This window comes from Syngnathoides biaculeatus, chromosome 1, assembly GCF_019802595.1.
Source record: "Syngnathoides biaculeatus isolate LvHL_M chromosome 1, ASM1980259v1, whole genome shotgun sequence".
Taxonomy (NCBI): Eukaryota; Metazoa; Chordata; class Actinopteri; order Syngnathiformes; family Syngnathidae; genus Syngnathoides; species Syngnathoides biaculeatus.
This window is the reverse complement of record NC_084640.1, coordinates 11,060,133-11,078,760: the sequence shown is the minus strand read 5'-3', so window position 1 is coordinate 11,078,760 and position 18,628 is coordinate 11,060,133. Positions and strand designations below refer to the sequence as shown.

General features: G+C 43.9%; 1 protein-coding gene across 6 annotated transcripts in view; it reads right to left on the bottom strand.

The window, feature by feature from the left end:
* Positions 1 to 707: 707 nt before the first annotated feature.
* adcy2b (adenylate cyclase 2b (brain)) overlaps positions 708 to 18,628 on the bottom strand; it is a 35,137-nt gene continuing 17,216 nt past the window's right edge. For 5 of the 6 annotated variants that reach the window (XM_061815850.1, XM_061815865.1, XM_061815857.1 and 2 more), the window contains 16 exons: positions 16,761 to 16,931; positions 16,646 to 16,686; positions 16,492 to 16,572; positions 16,223 to 16,292; positions 14,055 to 14,152; positions 11,410 to 11,494; positions 8,729 to 8,869; positions 8,135 to 8,287; positions 7,474 to 7,658; positions 6,409 to 6,493; positions 3,776 to 3,934; positions 3,507 to 3,653; positions 3,270 to 3,377; positions 2,823 to 2,937; positions 2,593 to 2,717; positions 708 to 1,869 (listed from right to left, as the gene is read on the bottom strand). In XM_061815850.1, the coding sequence (XP_061671834.1) occupies positions 1,717 to 1,869; positions 2,593 to 2,717; positions 2,823 to 2,937; positions 3,270 to 3,377; positions 3,507 to 3,653; positions 3,776 to 3,934; positions 6,409 to 6,493; positions 7,474 to 7,658; positions 8,135 to 8,287; positions 8,729 to 8,869; positions 11,410 to 11,494; positions 14,055 to 14,152; positions 16,223 to 16,292; positions 16,492 to 16,572; positions 16,646 to 16,686; positions 16,761 to 16,931 (1,917 nt within the window). In that variant the 3' untranslated portion in view covers positions 708 to 1,716. Of the gene's footprint in view, positions 1,870 to 2,592; positions 2,718 to 2,822; positions 2,938 to 3,268; positions 3,378 to 3,506; positions 3,654 to 3,775; positions 3,935 to 6,408; positions 6,494 to 7,473; positions 7,659 to 8,134; positions 8,288 to 8,728; positions 8,870 to 11,409; positions 11,495 to 14,054; positions 14,153 to 16,222; positions 16,293 to 16,491; positions 16,573 to 16,645; positions 16,687 to 16,760; positions 16,932 to 18,628 lie in introns of those variants that run through there. The other variant, XM_061815868.1, reaches the window with a different exon arrangement.

Genomic DNA, 18,628 nt, shown 5'->3' with positions numbered 1-18,628 from the left:
AAAAAAAACTTTATAAACCTTTGGGCCAGGTCTCAAAAGCTTCATTTGACACAAAAACATCACTGCTCATAACAAATAAATCAATAAAATCTATCCATTTTATTAGTTGCCTATCCTCATAAGGGTCGCTGGAGTGCTGGAGCCTATCCCAGCTGTCAACGGGCAGGAGGCGGGGTAGACATCTGAACTGGTTGCCAGCCAATCGCAGGGCACATCGAGACAAATAGCCACACTCACAATCACACAATTTAGAGTGTCCAATTAATGTTGCATGTTTTTTGGGATGTGGGAGGAAACCGGAGTGAGAGAACATGCAAACTTCACAGGCGTGACCGGGATTGAACCCGGGACCTCAGAACTGTGAGGCCAAAGCTTTACCAGCTGATCCACCAGAGCGCCAAAAATCAATAAAATAAATAATTGAAAAAAAGTGCAACACACCTACATTGAAGCTTTAAAACCATTTTCTTCTTCTTCTGGAACTACAGCCTTTGTCAGTGTGCAGGGAATTATGAACAGTTCGAAATACCAGACAGTAAGAACAAAAAGATATTCATACTTCTGCTGAAAAGCAAAAAAAAAAAAAAAAAAAAAAGGTTCTGGAAAAGCCTAGTTGAAAAACTGAAGTAAATAAAAGTATATTCACTATCAAATGTTCAAACAAATACCAGAAGTATATTAAGCAATTAGGAGGCACGTTACGTTATATACAAATATTTAATGAATACCAAAAGGGTGGCAGCATGGGAACATGAAAACACAGTGCAGCATGTTTGCTTCAAGGGGGCAACAATCTACTTTTGTTCTCGACCCAGCGACTCTTCCAACAATGTCTCTAAAACTAATTACATTAAATCACATTCAAACTACCTGTCAGTGTGGGAACAAAGTAATCTAACATTCGGTTGGATTAAAACAGTGAGCACATCGGCTCACAGGGCGGCCTGGCCATCAAAATACATTGCGTGGACAAAACTCCTACAGGAAGTGAACGTGGAAGGGGAAAAAAAATGGTGGCGGTCTCAGAGAATTAACCACAAAGGGGTCTATTTTTGTGAAAATAGTATCCGGGTGGCGCAACTGTGCGGGTTAGACCGACGTTGGTTATTTCGTAAACCGGCGCATGTATCGAATATCCCAACGTGAGGTTTTTGAAATTCACCCAAAAAGTCTGCTACCATTTAAAATGTGCAAGGGTTGAGTGGCGTCAATTTGAGCCCAGTCCAAGTCCTAAAATTGCTCGATTTACAATTAAATTAGACTCCAAGCTTGGGTGCATTCCAACCTTGGTAAAAAAATGAATTGGTTTGTTTTGTCCGCGGAGTGTATTCTATTTATAGCGCCACGAAGCGCTGCTCGCAACACCGGCACGGCTAATTAGCTCCACAATACTTTTGTATATTAACGCTTGACTGCGCTCCTTGAGAGCTGCAGCAATATAGCAAACATCTCTCCTCGGAGAGCGAGCTGTCTTCTACACTGGAGTGGTGGTGGGCGTAAGGGGGGCCAAACACCCGGGGAGTGACCTTCAATGACATCGTACAATAGCGCGGTCTTCACAGTTGTTTGTCCAGTGAGACGCGGGGGCCTCGTCTAATGACTTGTACTTCCAGAGCATGACCGATGGTCGCTAATGCCACTTTGTGTTGTGTTAAGTCTATTAGAGTGTTTTTTTGTTTTTGTTTTGTTTTTGTTTTTTTAAAAAAAAAAATCCATTCAAGGCATGACGGTGCCTTGCGACAGCGATCGGGTCATCTCGGTGTGGACAAAGTAGGTTTTCAGCTCCCCTTTGCCCTTCACATTGATGATGCCTCGACACGAGCACATGTAGCCCAGCGTGGATAAGATCTCGCTCGTCTCTTCCGTCACCTGCACGGATAAAGAAAATGTTTGAAAACAAACAAACGAAAAAAATTGGTAAAAATCAACATACCGTAATTTCCGGCCTATAAGCCGCGACTTTTTTCACACGCTTTCAACCCTACGGTTTATGCGGTGATGCGGCTAGTTTGTAGAAAAGGTAAGAGTGAGACTGAATAGATGTGCCGAAGAAGTGACTTTTACCGGTCCGGCCCTGTTAGCGCTTCTCTAGCGTGTTATGGCCAAGTCTCAGTGATTTTTACCAGTATGTTTTTTTTTTTTTTAACTGGCCATGTTAACGCAGCGGCGCTAGCATTAGCATTAGCGTGCGCGGCGACGCTAGCGTTAGCACGGCGGCGCTAGCGTTAAACTCTCTGTGTACCGTCTTTCTTTGTAAATATCTCGTGTTTCAATGTGGCCATTTGCGGGTTTTAAATGGCTGCGGCGTATGTAATGTACCAAATGGTATTTCCTTTACAAATGTACTGGGTGAGGCTTATAACCAGGTGGGGTCCTGTAAGCCAGAATTACGGTATATGAAATGAACATGAACCAAATGAGTATTTATGCGATATCCTACGAGGGGCTCTTTGTCCTTACTAGTAAGAGAATCCCGCAAACTAGTTGAACAACTGTCTTAATATTTCTACTACTGCTTTCCAATAAGGATATTGAATAAATGCTCAAAAATCTTGCTATTCACGTAGATTTTCTAAGGGGGGGGTCTTCCACCTGGATTTTGCCCAGAACCCCCGTGGTCTCCATCCTACTGGCCACATTCACGCTGTTTCCCCAGATGTCATATTGAGGTTTCTGAGCGCCGATGACCCCCGCAATCACCGGTCCGTGATTTATCCCTGGATGGGGGGAATGGGTGAGGGTGGGGTGGGGGGGGGGCATACACAAATCAATACGTCGCAGGTGAGTCATGACTGGCTGGCGCTCACACGAAATATTCTCACCGATTCTCAGTCGGAAATCATTGAAGGAATGTTTGTTGATGACGTCGAGTTTGCCGACCAGAGCGAAGGCAAACTCCACCATGGTGCCGATGTGCATGTATTGTCGGTCATGTTCCTACGGGAAAAATAAACCAAATTATTCACATGGATCGTAGTTTGCCTGAATATGCAAAATGCCCTAAAATAAGAGTAATGGAAAAAAAAAATTGATTGACTGGCGACCAGTTCACGGTGTACCACGGCTCTCGCACATTTATTTGGGATAGGGTCCGGATTACCCTTGAGTATAATGACAGATAAAATAAATAAAAGCCTTGACTGATTGAAATAAAAGACTTTGTTAAAAATGGCGCATGATGTAGCATTATTTTTACATTCTGATCAAGCACGAACCGTGCTTGATCAGCAAGTGCAAGTGCAAGTGCAAGTGCAAGTGCAAAAGCATGCCTGTGCGCACTCCGGTCCCGGTGTCAGGTTGAGTCCGGTGGCCGCCATGTAGGTACTCCCGATGGTCTTAATTTTCTCCACTCCACTGAACTTTGGCTTCGAAAGCAGCTGAGGGCGCAAAACGGGGCGGGAGTGGGGTTAAAGGTCGTCACCCGACTTGGAAGACAAACGGGAAGCTGCGTTTTCCCCACACTCGCTCCCGAGAATTCATCGTTTACTCTGGAAAAGCGGGTTTACCTCGTCAAAATCCGCAATGATCTCATTGAGGAGACGGAGGCACTCGAGTCCTTCCTTGTTGACGTCGGACTCGGTGTAAAACTCCTTGAAGTCCGGGATGGAGGCGAACATCACGCACACGGAGTCGTACGACTGATGGTAAAGGTCCTGAATACGAGTACAGTAAAACGCGTATAGAAACGTACACGTAGTGTGGGGGCTCTCTGTGTTAAGAGGTGGTACATATTTTTTTTTTCAAGGTGGTACTGTAGCGTAAGAAGTAAGCCGACCTCGTTCTTCCAGTTGCGTCCCAGGAAGTGTTCGGCCACGTGGGCGGGGAGGACGTTCTCCAGCAGGACCCGGTTGAGATTCTCCATGGTTTCGATCTCCTCGCACTCCCGCTTGAACTTGTCCCGCCACAGGAAGTCCAACCTACAGTAATATTCATTCTGTTACAGGAGGACACAAGAGTAAAGAGACACCTGCGTCATTGCCAGACACTTTCGGTTATGGATCACCATACCACAAAAAAAAAAAAAAAATGTTTTCAGTTTTTAATGGTTTCAGGGTGTATCCCATCCCTCGGTCAAAGTCAGCCAGGGTAGGCTCAAGCTCACCCGCAACCCTAATGAGGATGGGCTCCACTGAAAATTGATGGCTGGTCTCGCCTGTAATAATGTTCTCGAGAAGAAATAAATAAATAGTGAATCAGTGAAACCTAAAATGTATTCGTAGTAAATGAGCCTCCCAATAAAAAATAATGCACGAGCTCTGCTCTCATCGCTCGTCAAAACGGCGAGCGGGCCTATTTTGCATAAAAGGCAGGCCGATATTTCCTCATCCTTCACGCTTGAGGGACTTTTTTCCCGCGTTTATACACCGGCGGGCGTCAACCATCCAGGTCGAAACCTCCCCGCAGTGTGTGCGTTTGTGTTGGAGACGGGCTCCCACCGCCATTGCGCTCGCGTATCCGGGAGCTCCAGGCGACCCGCTGGCCGGCCCCCGCAGAGTGCGCGAGTGTTGTTTGTGCTCGACATGATGTATGAGAGCAGCGCAGCTTGAACCCCCCCCCCCCCCACACAACCCCCCCTCCTGATTGGAGTATGCTGCCAATTTAGTAGACAGGGAGAGTTTAAGTACTGAGATCTATCTATATCAATATAAGAGCATGTGTCTTGTCCGAGGGGAGGAAAAGTGGGCCAGTAGAGGGGGGATTTGCGGGGGGGGGGGGGGGGGGGGGGGGCACAACAACTGCAAAGCGCTCATTGTACATGCAGTATCATAAGAAACTAACATGGTTGTAAACAAGTTTTTGTTCTAAATGGATTGGAAAAGGGCTCAATCTGAGCCGACGGTGGAATTTTGCAATGCAAATGATCTAAAGTTGCCGATTAAAACGGATGCGCCTTGTCCACAATATACAGGATTAGCTCACGCATGACTTGGCGACATCTTTTTTTTTCTTTTCTTTTGCATAACATCCACAAATTATACGTGGGCGATGCTCAAGCGCCAGACAGCAGACGAGAGATTATTTTGCATTCAGATTTGTTTTCATCTACTTCCTGCCTAAAAAGCAAAGGAAAAGAAAATAGATATTGTATGTCCAGTCAATTTATGCAGTGGTACTTTATATTTATTGATACATATTTGTTGTTATGTGCTTTAAAGTCTATACACCTTTATTCAAAATCCAGGTTCCTGTGACAAAAACTGAGACCAAGATAAATCATTTCAAACTTGTAGCTATACCCTGTACAACAAAAATGCCCCCCCCCCTGCATCTGTTTGAAAGCGGTAGAAAAAAATAATATAATGTGGCATCATAAGTGAAGATGTGGCTCTGATCAGAAGACTTACATTCAAAGTCATGTTAAAATGGGCATTGGGATACAACTGCCAACATTTTAGGTGCTTTTGATACAACCTCAAATAAGGTTCAGATGTGCTAGTAGGCTTTCCCTACTTTTTAAAAATTATTTATTATTTTTAACCAAAGCCTGAATTTTTTCTAGTAACCCAGACTGTTGTTTCAACTGTTCATAATTTTCCTCACCTTGAAAAAAAAAAAAAAAACAGCCGCAAAGCACGATATTGTCACCATCATGCTTCACAGTAGGCACGGTGTTCTTTAAGTGATGAGTAGTGCCATGTTTGCGCCAAAAATACATTTTAGAAAAAAATGTTCAACCATGGTTTGATCGCACCACAACAAATCGCTCCAATTTTCTCACACACAAGTGTTACACTACACCGGCGCTGTTATTAGGTCCGATGGTTCAAGCTAAAAACAGGACGCAGGTAGGACAAACCTAATTATAGGACAGTCTGTAGTCGCACTACAAATTTTGTTTCCAAGACAGAATGTCCTCCTCCCATCTGTTGACAGCGACCCAGAGAATGAGGACACGCTGAGCTGTCTGGACCAACTGTGGCTCTCGGCGGAGAGCGTGCGCCTTCCTGGTACTGTGATACTCTGTAGGGTGGTGCCCCCACCCAGCCACCCCCCCCCCACCACCACTCCCGCACCCCCCATCTGCAACATCTGCTCAGGGGTCAGCGCTGATGGATAGCATCCCCAAAATAAATATGAAAATGTGTGTCATCTGAGCTTTTTATGTCTCAACTCAACATGGTGGATGCGGAGGAAGATGGAGGAAAGTAGGTCACACGAGCAAGTCCGCAGCTACTGTACACTCAAAATTTCATAGTATTTTGATGATTTGTATGTCAAGTAATCCTGAATGATCATATGAGTCACCCTTTAGAAATGTATTCCGACACACCTCTTGAACCAATTTTTTTGTAAAACTTCATCATCATCAGTTAGTCTGACTTTAGTGTAGAAGAATCTGAGAGCCTTGACCCAAACCCTATCAAACACGGCTGGGGTGAAGTATGATGTTTAAGAGCCGGTACTGACCTGTCTAGCCAACACCAGCAGCGTGATGAAGAAGATGAAGAGGGAAACAGAGCCCATGGTCTTCAAGTCCTTCAGGATTCCTGGTCTAGCCCGAAAAGAAAAACACAACAACGGCATCGCGTCGAGATCAACTCATACAACTGACTTCAACATAGTTTCTTAGGATCAAAATGCCAAAAGACTTACATACATTCAGATCCCCAGCTCACTTCTACATAGTTCTTTGACGTTCTTCAACTTACTTCAACGTAGTTTCTTTGCACTAACATACCGCAACGCGGTGCCAAAGCACTACATCTCACCTCAAGATAGTTCACTGGCACCAAAATGCTGAAATATACCTCCGAAGTGATACATGATACTCCTCAACTCACTTCAACATAGTTCCTTGGCACCACGTTCATGGATGGCAGGGGTGGCGTTTCCACCCCATAAAGAAAAAGGGAAGGTGGGCATTATTTGAAATCTCATTAATTTAACTTATAAACAATCAAATCAAGCAATTAGAATTGATAAAAAAAAAAAGTCCACATGCCAAGGTTTATGCAATATTAAAAAAAACCCAGACCTCCCTCGATACATAATTTCAATATCTTTATCACCCATAACCTGGACAACTTAACTGAAAAAAAACCTGAAAAGCTTTTCAAGAGGGGAAGTAAAAATAAACAAATGAGATCATGTAATTGCACCGTCGTGCGCAGGCTCACATAACATTCAAACTCGTTTTAGATGCGAGTCGGCACGCACCTGCCGGCTCTGACTAAGGCCAAATAACGGCCGGCCGTTCTAGGAGGTGTTACGAGTATAGGTGGCCGAGCAAATCCCGGAAATCCGCAAGGAGCAAATTCGGAAAATGTGAGGGGCTTCTTGGAGATGTCATTTGGATTATTGGCTTCTACAGCCTCAGTATAAAACTTCCCCAAAGTGAAAAGTGGATGTGAGGTGAGGGCGGAAGAATATCCATTATCCGTCTCAGCAGTGACAACACTGAGTGTCAATCAAAAAGTGACAAAGCGCCCGCGTGAAAAGTCTCGGCGCTCGGGGGGGAGGACGCGGAGGTACCTGTCCAGAACTTGGGTGGGATACGACGCTTTGCTGAAGCCGTCGAGCAGCGAGGCGTGCGTCTGGAGGATGATGACGTTGTAGATCACCAGGGCCACCAGCATCACCACCATCTTCAGCTCGTAGTTGATCCTCAGGAAGACCGAGCACGACACCAGGCCCAGAATACAGCAGTAGATGAAGTACTGTGGGGGGGGGGGGGGGGGTACAAAAGGTGTATCCATGCCCTTGCTCAATGATGACTGACAATCAAAACAGGAATTGTTTGAACAAAAACTCTCAGATTCTACAATTGGCTCAATCCTCTGTGGTTCTTATTAAAGGCACTCCACCCCCCCAACTCCCCCCCCCCCCACGCAGAATCCCTGTTGACATTCAAAGGCAGGGAACCTACTTTGTTTATGTGACATTCAAGAATTCCGTCGCACATTAAGAATTAATCAGACAGAAAGGGAAGCCTTTGATCTATAAGAATTCCGCTTGCACGTCAGACAAATGCATAGGGGGGCGGGTGGGGGCGGGGGCGGAGGGGGGTCTCTATTGACTTGAATCAACATCTCTGGGGTGTTTTGAGTCTTATTTCTTTCCTGCTCGCTGAGAATAATGATCTAAATGATCAGGACGGAAGCAGGCGAGCTGCCGTCTCCCTCGGAATACTCACCGGTAGATAAAACCGGCTCTCCCTTGCCAGCTGCGACTGCAAGTCAGACACGGTGCCGTTGGTTAGATTCCCGGGGGGACCGACTAGGACGCCTTCAGAGGAAGCCGATGCTGAAACATCCTCCTTGGATCTCCCAGGATCTTCCACAAAGAACTGCGAGAAATTCCGGAAGGCAAGCGGAATAATTGACCGTGGGAGTGCTTAGTAATAGCAATAAGGCAGAAAGAATTCAAATGTAACATATTTTGAAGAACCAATCTTATTTTTTTTTTTTAAAAAGGGGGTGGGGACCAGCTCTTCAGAAGCGATGGCATTTTACTTTAAATTCCTAAATACACAAACATTTAGTCACCACATCATCTGATTTAATTTCATTAAAGTGTTTACGAAGTGTAACACACGTCAGGCCTAATCCAAATATACAACTTAATGGCGTTCCGGTTTTCACGTTCAATTGACGTGGCCGTCACACGTTGCCGCTGTGATTTGCGACGGCAATTGCGAGGGAACTGCGATCGCGGACATTGCGACCCCAGGTGATTTAGTCGCCTCACGAAGATGCAACAAGGTCCCGAGCACTCACGGCACTCTCACCATGTTGAAGACGGCCATGACAAGGATGAGGGCGGTGGTCGTCATGGTGAGGACCAATCGCAGCCAGGGATTGTTGGTGACGATGATGCGGGACGACGTGTTCAACCAAGGGAACGAACACACCGATCCCTTTCGTCCTTGCTGGAGACGCATAACAAACCGTGACACATTTTATTGGCCAACTTGAGATGGTGTTGACGATCATGTTGGTAAATATAGTGACGAAAATAAGTATTTGAACACCCTGCTATACTACAAGTCCTCCCACTTAGAAATCATGGAGGGGTCTGAAATTTTCATCACAGGTGCATGTCCACTGTGAGAGAGATAAAGTAAAAAGAAAAATCCAGAAATCACAACTTGTAACATGACCAAGATCCCAGAAACCTATCTGATCTTCTTTTAAGATTATCTCTCTCTCACAGTGGACATCCACCAATGAAGAAAATTTCAGACCCCTCCATGATTTCTAAGTGGGAGAACTTGCAATGAGGCAGGGTGTTCAAATACTTATTTTCTTGGCTGTAAAAGGCTGAGCTGACTAAGCAGTGTACAAGGAAAAAAAAATATGAATTGGTACGCACTTGCCTTTGTGGCTGACTTTCTTCCTTCTGGAAGGAAGCATTCCGATGCCATTCATGTTTAATAATGACAGGCTTACGCAAATTGATCAGAGGTATTTTTCACTCGGAACATCCAGACTTTCAATCTCAAGGCGACAGCTGCCGGAGAGTTCTGGGACAGGTTAAGTGTCCAAGACCATTATTGAAGCTTTTTCCCAACACTTTAAATTGGTTCATCTCACAATGTGTAAAAATAGCAGACGATATCGGGACAGACTGAGAGTTCTGTTTTGTGGAGAAAAATGTGACATTGACCAAATTAGGACATACGGGGTCCATGTATCTTAATATCGAGGGTGTGACATTTTTGTCAATACCAAGGATCGAAAATCCTACACTATACAGCCTATTTTTTTGTCTTGCTGCCTGTTTTAAGAGGGCGGTCTCGTCTCATGCAAATGAGCCACTGCTCACGCCAGCCCACGTTCACTATAGTTGGCTAATATTGTTACCATGACAACTAATGGCGAGTGATGTTGATCCCCGAGTCTAAAAAAAAAAAAAAAAAAAAAAGGGAATGTAAACTGCATGAAAGCCGCCCCCAAAGTGACAGCAGGGATTGTATTTTCCAATGTGGCGTCATCCCACGTCAAAAAAACTGTGCAGACCCGCGCATGTCACAATCTGGTGAAATCCAGAGCAACCGAGCTCACAGAACTACAAGACATTTACTGGGTTGCTTTAATTTCACACTTCACGGGTGAGCGGGCACTCCAGAAAGTAATTCAGGTGAAGAATACCTTGCAATTCGACACACCTGACACTTCTCAGTTGAAAGGAATTGCTTTTAAATTGGGTTTGGTTCTCACTACCGGAACAGAACCAAAAAAAAAAAAAAAAAAAAAGAAGAAGAAGAAGAAAGCAAATGTCTGAGCTGTTGTCACTCACCAATTTGACTTTTCTAATCTTAATTTATTTTCAATCGTATCTCAAAGTAGCGCACTAAGTCCCTCTTTAACATTGGACAAGAGCTTTCCAATTTCTATGAGAACCTCATTGAGGATTCCCGCGAAGACCTTTTATTGAGAAAAAAAAACGCACCGAATGAAAACCCATTAAAAACGATCGGCCGCTAAGTGACATCTTGGTCACGCGTCAAAGTTATTGATAAACACCGGTGGAACGGAGGCGACCCACTCGCTGGTGGACTACTCTTCAGAGAGAAAAATCGCTTGAACTCTAATGCAATAATACTAAGATGAAATATTTACTAATCAGTCATTGTCATACTGTCAGCAAAATTAAAGATGCCCAAAAGTCCCATCAGGCCTTGTTAAAAAGCTTTAATTAGACTTCAGTGTGTTGATGAGTTTTTTTTTGCCATTAAAACATTATGTACACCTACACACTGTAACGTGATCTATTACAGACAAAAAAATCTGCCAACTCCGCTCGATGTACGAGTAGGCGACGTCGGAGAGGAATTAACTTAGCAATACGTTTATCGCTGCGGTTTAAAATTGCACCGCATCATATTGCCAGACATTGTTTAGCTTCTTGGGGAATTTGATCATAAATCTTGCGCCGCCTTTGTTCGGCTCTTTATTGGAAAGAGGGCGAATTGGGATACTTGCAGTAGTCGCCACTTCATTCTGCCGCTCCCGAGCCCGGGAAAAAAAAAAAGAAATAAATCAATAATTAAATCGGCGGGCTTGCTTCTTTCAAAGAAATCAGGAGATTGGCTCACTGCTGCAAAACAAACGTCGTCATGTCATCGTTATAATACCTCAAAGGGAAATTCATTTTACAGCTCGTGTATACAGTGCATTTGTAAAGTATTCACAGCCTTTTTATGTACAACTCAAAATTCTGCAATTCCGGTGATATTCCTTAAAATATTTCTTTATCTTAAGTGAGTCAGTACTCAGAGTACAGACTGTAAGTGTGACCTCTGAAAAAAAAACTTTCCATACTGTCACTAAGGGGTGTTGTGTGCATTTGACATGAAAAAAATTGAGTTTGAGTTTGTAATAAGGCTGCAACACACAATGTGGAAAAGAGTCTCACTGTGAGGGTTTTTTTTTTTTTTTGTTCAACGAGAAAAGCTTTCATACCCACCAGAACGTGACCGGCAAAGCAAAGAACCAAGATCAGAGCCAACAGCAAGAAGGCCAGGCCGAAGGAGATCCCCAGTACGGCAGTTCTACAGCACACACAGGCGGAAAGAAGTTGGGAGCATTGATTTGATAACCTTGATATTCATCTTTTAAGGGTCATCTACTAGTCTGTTCTCTGTGCTCATTGGTAAAAAAGTAGAGCCCAAAACCAGAGTGTTACTATACAGGGAGTGCTCGGTCTACGACTTAACTCGAATTTCCACTTAAGTCGGATTCCACCATTAAAGTCACAATCTACATAAAAAATACTTTATAAAAAAACAAATACATTGAAATGAACAAGATGCTGTACTTTGCATGAGAGGTGGATGGAGAAGAAGAAGGTGGGGCGGTGCTTAGCTATTGCGAAGGAACCTGGTCCTCAATCCTCTCCATCAAGTATCAAAGATCATTGTGATCATTGTATCCGAAATAGGAACGGAACCCTTCACATGCGCTAAATTACGGGCTTTGTCATTAATAATTGTCACCACAGTCGACCGACTGAAGCCTTGGTGGTGTTGGTGTTGGTGTCTCTCCTTTATTCCAATCCTTTTATGATCTTGAGCTTCATTTCCATGGTAATGGATTTTCATTTGGCTGCAGAAGCATTGCTACAAGACACAGCTTTCTTCTTTGAGGCGATAATGTCGAAAAAGGAGGGCGAAAAATGGGAAGATACTCCCGGCGCACAAACACGGACGAGCATTAGCCAGACAAAATGGCGGATGGGTGACAGGCGGTGTAAAGTCGAAACGTCTTGGGTCGAGATCGTCTTAACCCGAGGACTCCCTGTAGTATGATTTTTTTTCCCCCACTTACTACAGCTGCCACTTTTGCCCTACTACTCTGCAGCAAAGTACTGTGCTTCATTACTACGACAACTAGGCACGACTAGTAGGCATGTGTCATTTACTAGTAGCACCAAAATGCCCAACTATTACCCTACTGGTAAACCAACTAGTGCACTCTATAGATACTAATAGAGAGCTGAATTGTTTTAATAGCGAGGACAAATAGCGTACTGGTACAAATAAATGTTCAAAGTAATTTATGTAAATAGGACAACTTTGTCGTACTGTATTGGTAGAGCAAGTACATATTACCAGTGAGGCAAAACTATGGAAGTAGATTAGTGCCACTGGGTTTTGAATTTGAAATGTAAAGTGATCACATTTTCAATAGTTGTGACAATTGCCTGTCTAAACTTCTCCGTCTGTGCCACCAGGCAGGGTTACTTCAGGTCAGAACCGAACACCCGGCCAATCGCAGTCTCGCATTCTCAGTCACGTGACGTCGCATACTAAGAAAGCGCCACTGCGATTGGCTGGGTGTTCGGTTCTGACCTGAAGTAACCCTGCCCGGTGGCACAGACGGTCAATTTTAAACAGCGAATGCGTGGGTTGCAACCACGTGATAATCGCCGCCATTTCTACAAACTAGCTAGTCGTCACAGGTGACATCACCATGGCAACGTCCACAGACCCATGTGTAAGCAGCGAGCGGCGGAAGTTTTCTCCCTACTTAAATCCACTCGATGATGTCGCTAAAGCTAGATATGTACAGAAGATCAAACTCAGTGAAGATATCGATCCGTATACTCTCCACAATGATGTACTTTCAAAGGATCTGAAAGACTTCCCTGAAGTAGAACATCCGGACACTAGAAATAAACATGTTTACTGATTACAAAATGATCAGAACAGACTTTCAAATAACCATTTGGCTTGTGTACTCGGGCTTCATTCAGATCTGCGCATCGAATATTCGTAAACCACTTTTGTTGCCGTTTTTTTTTTCGATAACTCCATTGTATCTTCTCCTTCATGCGATCTAATCTTCGGAACACGGGAAAAAAAAAAAAAATCGCTTCTCGTCTCTGTTTGCGCGATTTCCGCATCCGTAGACAGAACAAAAAATCTGGCATGAAGGACGATGGACAGCTGACTGCTTGTCTGCAACAGTGGCGGTCAAGTAGCCGGATGAACAAGCGTGACGTCGCGTGCAACCCACCCATTGTAGCCTACTACAGTATTGAACATTGACCTCACACACACACACATTCACAACAGACAATAAATGTACTGAAGATTTCTAATGTATTCCACCCAGAAATCCATTTATCAGAGGTAAGCGTTTATCAGATTGTACTGAGGATCTAAGCCTTGCTGTAATGGCGTCGCACCAACAAAACAGCGAGTCCTATTTCAGGAAGACCGTCGTAAAAACGGATGATGTCACGGGGTGGCCCTGGCACACACAGAACAAAGGTTAAAAAAAAAAAAAAAAAAAAAAGGAGCGCAAGCCAAAGGCCCAATTAGAAAATCGATAGCCGTTCAGATGCTGAATTACCTCGTTGGCCCGCCCGGGTAATAAATTAGCATGACTGCCTCTCTTTGCCGCCACATTGTGATTTACCTGATCTATAATCACCAACAGCACGGCGTCATCTCATCCCCGTCTGTATTTTAACATCCTGCTCACTGTCCGCCCGCCCCATACACCCGTCGCCGCCACCCCCGCTGGCCTCAAATGGATTTTCTAACATCAATCCGCCGCCGCAGCTGGAGGCCGGGGCGACCCCGCGGCGACGTCTCCGGGACTCACTTGGGCAAGACGAGGACTTGCACGATGAATATGCAGGAGAAGATGAGGCAGGCGCACGTGATGTAGTACTTGAACGCGGGCAGGGTCGTGGATCTGTACTGTTGAGAGAGGACGGATGTGGTCAATTCGGGACAGAGGTTGGGACACATCCAAGTTGTGGTTGCCGGTTAGAATATGGAAACCACATTAACTTGAATTTCATTCATTTCGTGACTCAAAAATCACCTTTTCAGTAATCCCTTGCTTTGTCGTAGTTCATTTATTGCACCTGCACATCTATGACACAGTTATCTTTGTTGGTTATATAATTTTGATGTGGTAGCACTGACTCACATAAGGTCAATTGGGCTCTTATTCATAGCGGGGAAAAAAGAATTACTGAGTCATCTGAACTCATACATCAGGAAAGTGAAATTGCTTTAAAATATAAAAAAAACGTGACTGTCAAGCCACAGCCAGAGTTTTTTTGGATAAAAAATGTACAGACTTTAGCCTGACAATTGGCAAAAGCGCAGACTCATAACACTATCGACAGGAACAAATGCAAGTAAAGAGCAACAGTTAACTTTGTTTTCTCCAACTACAGTATTGTAGTTAAAAACATCATCTGCTGTTGTCCACATCAGAGCCCAAAGGTGAGAGCTTGTGTTGTGTACATGCAATACATCATGGATTTTATTTATTGTGTGGTTTTCCAAAATCGAACTCACACATTAGGGTATACCATAATCTATTCCACACCCTACACGTTTCTAATAAAGAAAAATAATACCACGTTGTATAATATATGCAAAAAAAAAACCCCACTAATATGACATAATAAAAAGTAAATGTACTTTTATTTTATAGACTGTAATTAAGCCGTGAGGAGTGAGGCCTGCTGAGCAAGCTCCGATTTCAGCTCGGGTTGGCCGTCGGCCAAACGTTTAATACAGTGTAACTAACAAACTGCCCCACGCTCTGTGTGAGTGTTTTCGTTTTGTGTTTCCGCGTTTGGCTGTGCGTCCCATTCAATAACCGGCGGACAATGAAGCGGACGCGGCGCCGGCAGAGCTCGCTTGTGACTCAAAATTGTCGCTTGCAAGCATAGAACTCTCCATTTTCTCCCAGGTTCACATTCTGTAGGTGTGCTAACCGGGTACTCCATTACTTTGGTTCATTTAGTGTATCGGGTCACAGTGTGTCAAGCGGTCATTAAGAGGCTGCGAATTGCGGCGCTGTGAATCACGCGACGTACCGGAGCCAAACCCACAAAAACAGACTTTTTAATTACATCTGGGCACATCTGCCACATCCCTCCAACGCAGATTCAACACCAATTAGATATTTCGTTTTAATTGACTGCACAGCTGTTGCACGAGTTAGTCACCGCGAATCTGGAATTTTTGCTTTGGAGGCAAAAACTACTCTGAACTACTTCGAGGGCACTCGTTGAGCCCGAGGCAATCATCCAAGTACAGTGCAAAACAAGACCTTTTAATTGAAATGCTTGATAAACACTTAGAGACGAAAGTGTTGTTGTTTTTTTTTTTTTAAACCCACAACGATTTCCCCGTCTGTTTTTCCTGGTGTAAAACTGAATTATTGCTTGCAAAACATCTTCAGCAATGCATGTTGAAAGCTGAATGATGCTCCCCAAACCGTTTTAAGGTTAATGTTGTGTTGCCTTCTATATTTAAAATACAGAATTAGCTTTTTGGGCGATGTATCGTCTATGCTTTAATCCTCAATCAGGCTATGCCAAGGTGGAATTTTAACATTATACACCATCTCATCCTGCACTTTCTACTTTGGCTTCAGACCAGACCTTTTTTTTTTTTTTTTTTTTTTTTTACAAAAAAAAAAAAAGGAAAATCTCATCCAGTTTCACGACTTTTTCTTCTATTATTCACATACCCCGGTGTTTGTAATTATGACTGTACCCCTTTAAAATGGAGGGGGGCAGTGTCAGGTCAACTAGGAAGTAGTAGTGTGCCCGGTGTGGCAGTGTGCTGCTGTGTTTAAAAAAACAAAAACGTCACCCTGTAGTTTACACTCTGTTCTGATCTGTTTTCCTCTGCGCTGAGACCGTGCCACAAGTGAGCAAATGCGCAGTTGCGCAGCTTAGAGGCAACATGGACTCATTGTCTCTGAGAACAATGTTGGTGTTTTCTATGTGTTGGTCTTACCTCGGTCTCCAGGGCTTTGTTGTGAAAGAACAATGAGATCCTCTGGATGTCCTCTGACTTCAGCCACTGTCTGGAGAGCAAAAGAACGCCGTATTTATACAGGTAGTAAAGCCACAGAACCTAGCTGCGAGTCAGGGGTTGGGATTTCAAATTGCTTTCCGGTAGACATTGTACAGCTGACAAATGACCCTACTGTTCAATATAGAAGCGTTAAAAACTTATATCAGGGCGGAATTACGACCGGGCGTAAGGTACTCAAGGTCGCTTACTTCTGTGAGTTGATGCCGTCAATGGTACGAATCATCCGCTCGTTAAGTTCTTCTTCAAACCTCCTCCTCTGCGACTTGGACCTGAGTGAGCGAGGGGGCGTTAAATTTGACCCCAAAAGCCAAAACAGAACCCCAAAATGCATTTGCAGCTCACCTCTCTCGCCGCTGGAAGTGGTACAGCCCCATTGGAACATCCTGGAAAGAAGGAGCACACAGTTTTGACGTATTTAAACCAAATAAAAGAGTATTAAGAGTGTCGCTGTACTGACCGTGGTGTTGATCTTGCCGTTGTCCGTGCTCATGCGGTGGTGGAGGTTGGCGAAGGGCTTGGCGGCCCCCCACGACTCCAGGTAGCGGGTCATGCGTACGGACGCCCGCATCTTGCCGCCGTCCAGGGACGGGCGAGAGCGTAAGCCCAGCACGGGGCTGTGCTTCTCCGTCTTGATGCCCAAAAACACAAATGTGACGTTTGGTAAATGTCGAGGAGCTTTTTGGGGGAAATATTGACGTTTCTATAGCTATGCTGGAAGAGATCCAGCAGGTGGTGCTGTCGGGAAAAAAGCCTCATGGGTGTGTCGCTGGATGGATGGGCTTAGATCTAATCTTGTTAAGTAATATCCATCCAATATCTGAGCCACTTATCCTCACAAGGTTCACGGGAGTGCTGGAGCCTATCCCAGACATCTTCGAGCAGGAGGCGGGCTAAATGTCGCTAATTGCGCTAAAGTAATGCTTGCGCAATTAGTGGAAAGTCAGAAGTACAGGATTATTGACGGATACTGATGAATTATGATACATAATATGCACAGTGTCCTCAATCTCTTCATAAGCATAATAAGTATGCATAACAGTTTTTACTGTGCATTGAAACCCGAGAGGGAAAAAAAAAACATTTGAAAAATAAAATGTAAAGTAGTCATATTGTCTGCAGTCTAATGCTAATTTGTGCAGGTCTGTTTACCTCGGATGAAACCCCTGGATAATTTAAAGATACCCTAATATAGGCACGACTATTTGTGTATAAACACACACAGAATATATATATAGATATATATGTCTCATTGTCCCTTTTTGGAGACATTTTGTGGCGTTTCTCTTTGTCACTTCCTGCTCTTCGCCCCCAATTTTTGGAGAGGACTATTTCTTAATATAACGTGTGAAGATAGTCTGGACGGTCCCCGGTGATTTACATTGACTAACAGGCCGAGTCTGAAAGGCATCCCTGTAGGGATTAAAAGCGCCGCAGCCCTGAACGGTGGCGTTAATGGCAACCGGGGCGCAATGACAGTGACATTCAATAACAATGGCTGGGGAGACGTCGCATCCTGTCAGCCGCTGGCCCCTATATGGCCTTCATCCATTCAGAGCTTCTTGAAAATGTCATCAAATGCTCCACTTCTCCTTTTTTCCTCCCTTCCTTTTTAATATTTGACAGGATATTAAACAGCTCATAAATGTGAATAGATGGGCTGCAAAGTGGAGGTCCTGTCACAGTCTGTAAGAAAATCATATGAAATAATCATAATGCCCGCTGTGTGCTATGATGACGACAATAAAAAAAAAAGAGAAACGCTAAAAAGGCCCTTACAGTAAATTGATACAGTGATGTTGTACATATGCACTGTGTGTGTGTGTGTATTCATATGTTTTGTTTTTTTAAATTTTGATCTGTATCTTATTTGGGGGGGAAAAGGTCTTCATGTAGAATCTGTACAAATTTAAAATTTATAAATACAGTATACACCAATATTTTATGAAATTAATAGAATAAACAATTATCGAAATTACATCAATTTACGGAAGATTTTCTTTTTAAAGAGACGGGTGATTGCTACGGAGCCCCTAAAGGGACACTGAAAAAAAAAAACCTAACTTGTTTCTCATTGTAATGAGTAATTGGAGAGAAATGTCTACCTATGGGTCGGAGCTTATTTACCTACTAGCTAGCGATAGCTTCCTGCTCCGTAGCGTCCTGCGTTCAGGTAGCCGTAAACTACAACTTGCTTTGCGCATGTCAGCTGTGAGAAAGGGAACAGAAGAGGACTTGGTGTCTTTCCTCAAAACGAGGAATATACCTGACAGTGTTATCGATCAATTCAAAGAAGATGAGGTGAGTATAACTGTAAACTTTTATCAC